This window comes from Nanorana parkeri, unplaced genomic scaffold (assembly GCF_000935625.1).
Source record: "Nanorana parkeri isolate BGI_ZX_2015 unplaced genomic scaffold, ASM93562v1 scaffold1321, whole genome shotgun sequence".
Taxonomy (NCBI): domain Eukaryota; kingdom Metazoa; phylum Chordata; class Amphibia; order Anura; family Dicroglossidae; genus Nanorana; species Nanorana parkeri.
Genome location: NW_017307589.1, coordinates 1 through 8,736, shown reverse-complemented (window position 1 = coordinate 8,736; position 8,736 = coordinate 1). Strand labels below are relative to the sequence as shown.

At 46.1% G+C, this 8,736-nt stretch overlaps 1 protein-coding gene across 1 annotated transcript; it reads right to left on the bottom strand.

The window, feature by feature from the left end:
* Nucleotides 1-783: 783 nt before the first annotated feature.
* TMEM127 (transmembrane protein 127) lies at nucleotides 784-8,044 on the bottom strand (the record flags this gene model as incomplete). The annotated part of the gene is made up of 2 exons (XM_018569322.1): nucleotides 784-1,934; nucleotides 7,857-8,044. Coding segments are annotated over 2 exons (493 nt in total), but the record flags the coding sequence as incomplete, so codon positions are not given.
* Between the last annotated feature and the right edge of the window lie 692 nt (nucleotides 8,045-8,736).

Here is an 8,736-nt window from a genome sequence, read left to right as displayed (position 1 = left end):
CAAAAATTTTAAAAAAAGGACCCGTCGCATCGAAAGTGCATTAGGCTACGGCTTGATTTTATAAATGCAAAGGAATGAAGCATGTTTATAACAATGTGCATGAGCACTTATTTGAATTAGTTGATAATCACTTACTGCCAATGATCAGCAGCCCGTTGTTAGCTCCCAGACTTTTCATTATAACTTCAGGAGTCATGGACAGCCCAGTCAGGGTAACAAGCACATGTGTGCTTCTGAGAGAACATTTATTGTTGATCAGCCAATCACAAAACTGACGCACACATCTGACTAATCCAATCCCACAGGGCTGCCACTTTCCCGTCATATGAGGAACAACTACATCAGGATGTGCAAACAAGCTTAACAGAAAATATTCGCTTCTTCTCCTATCCCTATCGGAATTACCTCCGGATGAGAGCCAATAACTAAACTCAGTTGAAGGCTCGAACGGCTGCATATCGCTGTTTTGCAAGTGACATAATGCCTCTGCGGAAACAATAAAATGTTAGTCACGGGGAAGCAATGGACAATCCTTTCCATTTTGTACTTTATAAATAATGAGTATCTGGGACTGGGATGCGGGATGGTTAAATAATGCTTTCCAAGAGCCGGCCTGGTAAGTAACCACTTACAGTCTATCATCTACTGTGCCTCATAAAACCACAAGAAAATATACATTTTGGAAGGCGTAAAAAAAAAAAAAGAAGAATATATACACCACAGGTATATAAATATCACCCATATATTAGGTGAGGGCGTAAAACAAAACACACACATTTGTTTACCAATCACACCAAAATATTGCAACCCAAACGAACGGCAGACGAACGGGCCTGTCTCAGCCTAAATACATTCTCCCTTATCAACAGCATGCCTGTCAGCCATACCCTGTGGAGGCAGCCATGTTAGGGGCTGGACTGATACTTCAGTAAATGCAGCATATCAAATTGCAAGGAACACCACTGAGGTACAAGATACAGAGATGCCATCGGTTCACAGGGAAACGGATGATTGTTTTAAATAAAAAAACAAAAATGGCTGCCGGCACTCTGTATGGACGATAGGGCTACTTTAAGATGTCGGACCCGTCAACATCCGAGCGAGGCGGCTTAACTCTTCTCACAGCCTTTGTCCTACCTTGCCCCAATTCCTAGTCTCTTCCTTTTCCCTAAGCATCCGTTAGGAAAAATGTGTCTCAGGATTTGATTGGAAATAAAAAGCTTACAATTGTAAGCAAATTGCAGGATGACCTTGTCGCTTTCAGAAACAGGCCTGGCTTTTCTGAAGAAGGTATAAAAAAAAATTACGAGTTTCCTTTTATAGACTAGAGGGTGTATCCGGACAAGCGGAAGGGAGAAAAGCCATACTAAATGAGGAAAGCATTATGGGAATTGTGAACGATCCCAAAAAACGAACATTATATAACTAACAGAGGGCAGGGGAAGCCAAATGTGAAATCAGCGCTGATGACCTGCCTGCGAGGGAAGATGAACAAACTGCCGGTCTGCATATTTACAGCAATTTGGCTGAAATGTCCTCTTCCTGATTTAGGCAGTAGGTGCTCTCTCTCTCCGAATATATGGAGATAGACTAATGGATAATATCCTGGCTCTCTTCCTTAGAGCCCCATTAGGGCGTGTAGGCTGGTGGAGGCTGGAAAGGATTCATGACATCATACTCTGCAGGGTAAGAGTCAGTTTCCATCTCCGACAGCAGCTCCAGAGCCTGCTCTTCCTCTTCTGTAGGGTAGTGGCGCAGCAGGTTTGCCGCAGTGGCCAAGATGGATGCTCCTCCGGCTCCAGCCACCAGGTAGAAACTAACGGCAAAAGTGACGTAGACTTGGGAGCCGTGGTACTGCTTGTGCTGCTGCTGAAGGGCGAGTATAAGTTCCGAGGCCCAGTAGCAGAAGCCAATCACTGTAGCACATTGTAAAACTGTGAAAGGAAAAAAGAGACAAGAAAAACATCATCTCTGCACTTTTTACATTACATTTCTAGGACTTGTCAATTCACAAAGACTGTTATAGCTGGCCATACAAAGACCGGACTTCGGCCATTTCCAGTCAGCCAAATTAAATTCCTGGGTGGCCTTTCTGGCACCTCCTGGATTTACTTTTGTCAAAGGAGCTGGATGGAAAATTGTCAACCAAACAGTGGCTGCGGCCAATCTTTAGAACAGTCTTTCTCAACCAGGGTGCCTTGCAATTTTTGCATAGCATCATTTCTTTCCATGGTGCAGGCAGGCTTCTAATGTGAAAGCAGAGGGCTCCTCATGTAAAGTGGGGAACCCCATTTTTAGTATTTTTGTATGAGATCCCCCCTTGAAATCCATACCAGATATATATATATATATATATATATATGGTCTGGTATGGATTTTGGAGGGGACACATAATTTTTTAAATTTTTATATTTGCGAGGGGACACATCGTTTTTGACATGCTTTATATTTAAGTTTTTTAAATTTTGGACCAGGGTGCTTTGAGATTTTGCATAATTTTAAAGGGTAGTGTGAGAAAGGTTGAGAAAAACTGAGCTAGAAAAAAAACTGTTGGCCGGATGGAAAATTATTGGTCAAATATTGCCTTTAGCCAATGAGCTGCAGTGACTGTTAGAATACAATAGCTGGCAGGGAAGATTTCTCCATCCACGTTCTTTAGCATTAATGGGCGAATCAAAAGATTTCTCTTGTTCAGCATGCGGGGCTGAATGGGAAAAATCTTAAGGGCTAGTTCACAGCATCCTCAGCGCATTCAGGCCCAATTGCGGCACATCAGTGCCTGCGTTCCAGTCCAGTGCAGTCAGAAAAAGACTACACCAGAAAAACTACTTTTTCTGACTACACCAGACTGGAACGCAGGCACTGATGTGCCACCCGTTCCCGTGCAGCAGATCGCATTGCGGCCAGGGGGCGTGGCTGCGGTGCCTTTGAGTTCAATGCACCGTCCCGCCCCAAAACAAAGTGGGTCGGCCGTAATCCGATACAGTGCGTTCCGGCCACAATCGGGCTGGAACGCACTGAGCCTCTGAGTGCTTAGTCTCCCTTTTCCCTTAGGGCTCATTCAGACAGGTGTACATGTCCATAAAAAGACCTGATCCCAGAAGGGACATATGCTGCGTGCAGACGGCGTGCGTCCAAGTGTGGACAACTGGACCCGCATGAATGTGCAGGTTCGGGTGTGCATGTGACAGCTCATAATTGCGTGCAATTTCCCATAGGGAAGAACAGGCTGCTGTTCACAATTACACGGAGCTCCTGTCCCTTCTGGGATTGGGTCTTTACGGGCGTGCACACCGTATGGACGTTTACACCCATCTGAATGAGCCTTTCAAGTAGCCAGGCAGGACAAAGCACTTTGGTGGCCCCCCAGCAACTTATAATTACCCTCTGTTACCTTACCTGTCACTTTGGCTGCTGCTGCTCCTGAAAGTTTCAAGTCGGGACTTTCATAGAGCTATATGACTGAGCAGCCAATCACTAAGTACACTATCCCTGTTATTTTTCTAATAGAAAAGGAAGTGAAAAGAAGAGGTGATCAGCTGATATCTGTCACACCATTTGTCCTATGCTCCATTCAATATAACCACCCCACACAAAAACACTGAGATTTTGTTAACATTTTTGTTAGAAAACTTTGAAGACATTCTATGGAAAACCTCTTTATTGAGTATCTGTAAAAAATAAGTCAAGGCAACCGGACTTGCTGTATTTTTCTTGAAGATGTTTCACTGGATATCCGACCATCTTTCTCAATTCAGAATTACTTGTACAAAAAACTCTTTATTGAGTGGCTGCATTGACTCTAAAATCACTCGTTAAATCTTAAAAATACATTCAAGTACCATAACTATGACCAAAAATGTATCTTATTTGTGTATCATTCAGCCGTAGATCCTCCAATCATCTCTAAATTGGTGCTAACACTCTCCTTCCTTCTGGAGGGGGGCTACTTTTGTTCCCCATGGTCCCTATGTATGTTGTAAAGTAGTCACCGCTCCTGACAAAAATGGGAAATTTCTGGCAATGCTGGTAGCAGAACAAAGGTCCCTGACTGTGATCCCCTGTATCTGCACCTCAGATGGTTAATTGAAAACTGATCCGGGTGATATCCTCCAGGAGTTTGTCACCTTCTACGAGAATCTATACAAACAGCTGCCCGAGTATGACGTCGCTCTCCTGGGCACGCTTTTAGACTCGGTAGACATACCACAGCTGACCCAGCCTGACCGAGAGTTTATGGAGTGTGCCTTCACGGAGCACGAGGTCTTGGGGGCTATAGGTTCCTTCCCTAACAACCAATCCCCGGGCCCAGATGGGTTTCCGGCGGAATGGTATAAACGGCACACTAACGATATAGTCCCCAGACTAATGAGCTTATACGAGGCATGTTTGAATGCAGAGGTCCTCCCCCAATCCATGTATGAAGCGCACCTAGTTCTTCTGGCCAAACCCAATAAAGACCCGCTTTTATGCTCATCCTATAGACCAATTTCGCTCCTTAACATGGATCTTAAGATTCTTACAAAAATTCTTGCCACAAGACTGTCCAGGGTTATTGCCAGTGCTGTCGCCCCGGACCAAACCGGATTTATTCCCCAAAAAGTCTACAGACATTAATCTTAGAAGATTATACACGCACACCCAAATTATACATGATAACGCGGATGCCAGAGCTATCGTCTCCCTGGACCTTGAGAAGGCCTTCGATTCGGTGGATTGGCGGTATTTACAAGCGGTTCTGTTGAAATTGTGATTTGGCCCTGTCTTCCACAAGTGGATCGCAGTATTGTATAGCCAGCCTAGAGCCGCCATTAAGATGGGGGGGAATCCTATCCCCAAGCTTTCCGATCCTTAGGGGCACGCGGCAGGGATGCCTGTTATCCCCCGGACTGTTTGCCTTGGCGATAGAACCTACTGCATCTGCCATCCGGCAGTCCGCGGGGATCCGGGGTCTTAGAGTGGGCGGGCTGGAGGAAAAAGTGGCTTTACATGCCGATGATATGCTTTTGTTTCTAGCTGACATGCAACAATCACTAGTAGAGTCCCTTGGTATTTTGCCGAGATTCGCTACTTGCTCGGGGCTGTCTGTTAATTGGTCAAAGTCTCAGTACCTTACCTTAGACCCATTGGATCACGCCTCGATAGTATCTACTACTACCCAGCTGCAATAGGCAGCCAGGATTAAGTATTTGGGTCTGACTATCTCCAACTCTGTGTCTGATTTTGTGGCGCTTAATGTCTCCCCAGTGATAGCCCAGTTTAAAGGACCGGCTCTCAGTCTGGAAAAATCTGCCACTAACTCTGATTGGCCGTGTTAACCTGGTTAAAATGAAACTGCTGCCACTGCTCCTATATACTTAGCGTAACTCCCTGGTGTGGATACCGAAACGGATTTTTAGAACCATTGATGCTTTAGTGTCAGAGTTCCTCTGGAGTGTGAGGGCACGTAGGATTAAATAGTCAATCCTTCAACTACCGTGGGGGGAGGGTGGGCTGGCGGCCCTTAACTTCTACTTCTACTATTATTTCCTAGCAGGTCAGCTAACGGTTGCTCACAGATGGCTCACGGTGCGGGAAGGGAACCCCGCGGTCACTCTGGAGGCTGCCTTGGTGGGATCATTTGAAGCCCTGGGACATCTGGTATATAGTGGCAGACACTCCCCGCACTGTCAGACACCCTCCATGAGAGCGGTCATAACGGCTTGGAATGCAATGGAGGGCCGGGTAGTGGAGCCTAGGACATCCCTCTCTCCACACACACCATTGTGGAGAAACCCTCGCCTTAATCACTTCTCGACCATTCTAGACCCTGTGGTGTGGACCTCTAAGAAGATCCTTACTGTAAGCGATGTTGTCCACGGGGGAGAGTTACGCTCATTTGAGAACCTCTGGTCCACTCACTCACTGACAAATAGCCACTTTTTCCAGGTACCTCCAGTTACGGCATGCCTTCCATGTACAGTTCCCTGGGGGCAGGCTGACCCTCTCCATCTCTAGGATGGAATCCTTGCTACGCACTGAGGGGCTAGATAAATCCTTATCGGATTTACAAGACACTGCCATTTACAAGACACTGCCATGCAAGGGGAAGGAGGCCTTGGAAAGCTGTTACAGGGCTTGGAGGCTAGACTGCCCTGACTGGAACCAGGGGGACGAGGAGGAGATCTGGGGTAGCCCGATGACCACCCTGATATCCGCAAGAAACAGGTTGATACAATACAAAATAGTCCACAGGGCATACTATACACCAGCCAGGCTAGCTAGGATGCGGGCATCGGCCACTGCTAAGTGCTGGCGGTGTCCACACGAACCGGCAGACCGCACCAATGTTCTATGGAGCTGCTCGGCGATTCAAAGCTATTGGCAGGGAGTAACTGAACTGGTGACAACCATCCTAAATACCCCAATCCCAAATACAAGCAGAGTGTGTATACTGGGCCTGATAGACGACATAGTGCTTTCAGTGGCATTGCGCACTCTGCTGATCTATCTGTTATTCTATGCCAGAAAACATATAGTCCTCAACTGGAGGAAGGCGGAATCTCCTTCCCTGGGAGCATGGAAGGCTTTGGTCAACGCCTCCCCCCCGTTATACAAAGCGGCGTATGCCTGCAGGGGCTGCCCTCAGGGTGGCTTGAATCCAATACTATGCTAGGGGTGTGACCACCTACGCTAGGGACAGCTAGCTGATAGGGTGCTGCCTGTAGGGATCCTATATTACACGGGTGTGAAACCCCAGCAAGGGCGGGAGAGAGTATAGCGTTCGCCCCGAATCTGTTTTTCATCACAGTCCCAGGAGCATGAGATGGGAAATTGACACATTTTGATTATGGGCTCCCTGAATGTAAGACTTCTAGTTTGTTGGGAGTGGATGGGGGGTGGGGGTGCACGGAGGGGAATCCAAGGGGGGGGGACAACGACGACTGATTGGAGCTATTGTTTATGGTGTTTTAAGTAGGTATGGGCATGTGTTATGCCACAATTGTATAAATAAGTGTAGATGTATAGGCACCATGTTGGTGTCATGTTGTATGATTAAACTTGCAAAATGAATAAAAAGATTTAAAAAAAAAAAAGGAGTCACCGCTCCAAGCTCGCTCCTGTGATGGACTACAATCTCAATACAAATTAGTAAACTAAACACGAGACTGTAGGCCATCACGGGAGTGAGCTTGGAGTGGTGACTACTTTACAACATACACAGGGACCATGGGGAACAAAAGCAGCCCTCCTCCAGAAGGAAGGACAGTGTCCGCACCAATTCAGAGATGATTGGAGGATCTACAGCTGAGTGATACACAAATAAGATACATTTTTGTTAATAGTTAAGGTACCTGAATGTATTTTTAAAATTTAACTTCTGAGTTTAAAAAGGAGCTTTACCCGTATCTTTAAAATAACAATCACACCTTTACAAATGTTTAGTAATGACAATCTACAAAACACACATGTCTAGATAGATTGCCGGCTTTGTATTCTTTGCATTCCTTATTTTTCCTTTCCTCCCTAGTCTTCCGACAGTAGCCATGTTTACTAAGGGCAGGTTACTAGATCTCCCTTTACTTCCTGGAACTCTGGCACATGTGACTAGGACATGTGACCATGCACATCATCTCAGGGGAGAAAATGGCTTTCCCTGAGATCTCGTGAGATTATAGATGAGATTTCCTAGCAATGCTCTGCTGATGTAACCTTCCCAGGATGCAACACTTGGGCATGATTACATAATTTGCGCCAGAAGTGGACTAGGAAGTAGATGAACTCTATTTGTTAAAGCATAGCTGGAAGGCTAGAGTTGCTGTACAAGAGGGACGGGTGAAAAACTGTTATTGCAATTTAAAATGGAATGATCTTACCTGTAAGAATGTGAGCGAAGGCATAGCGACGTGTGATTTTCAGAGCTGGGTGTTTGGGCCCAAAAACATCAAGCAAGAAGGCCGTCATACTGCAGGCGATGCCCAGGAAGCAGAAGCCGGCAATGACACGGAGGAGAAGTATAGTCTGACGGTTCATACAAAACTCTGCAAGTACATGAAATAAATACCTTCATTTACAAAACTTTCCCTTACTTACAGTATACATGAAAACATTCCCATGCAGCACACACAAAAAAGTTAAAGGGACTCTGTCGCTAGAGCAGAGGCGTCCTGAGGCGGGGTGATACCCGATGCAGGTACCGGGTGACACCCCGCACACGCATGATGATGTCACGTACTGTACCGCTGTTATCTGCCAGCAGCCATCTTGGTGATGGATGCCGGCAGAGAGAGGACGTTCACCCAGCGGGATGAGGTATGCTGCCGGGTCCCCTAATCTCCCGAGCAACTGACGGGCTCTCAGTCCATGACCGAGTGCCCGACTTTTCAGAGGGGGTGACACCAAAATGACTGTCAGTCATTTTGGTGTCACCCCGGTGACGCCACTGCGCTAGAGTAAATGAATTGAAGCGGAATTGAACCCACTCCAACCCCACAGAACACAAAACATAATTTACAAAGATAACTGCTTGCTAACTAAACACTCAGTGAGGTGAGGGAGCAGGTGATATCTGTGGCAGTTGTCAGTGGCAACCAATCACCTTTTCTTTTCATTTTGTTAAGTTAAGCTTTGATAATGAAAGAGAGATGCAGAAGAACATCAGTGTTCACCTACAACAACAACAAAAATGGAGAAAAAAAATGACAACTATGTGTTAGCCAATTAAATTTCACTCAGTTAAAGCCGAACCCCAGGCAC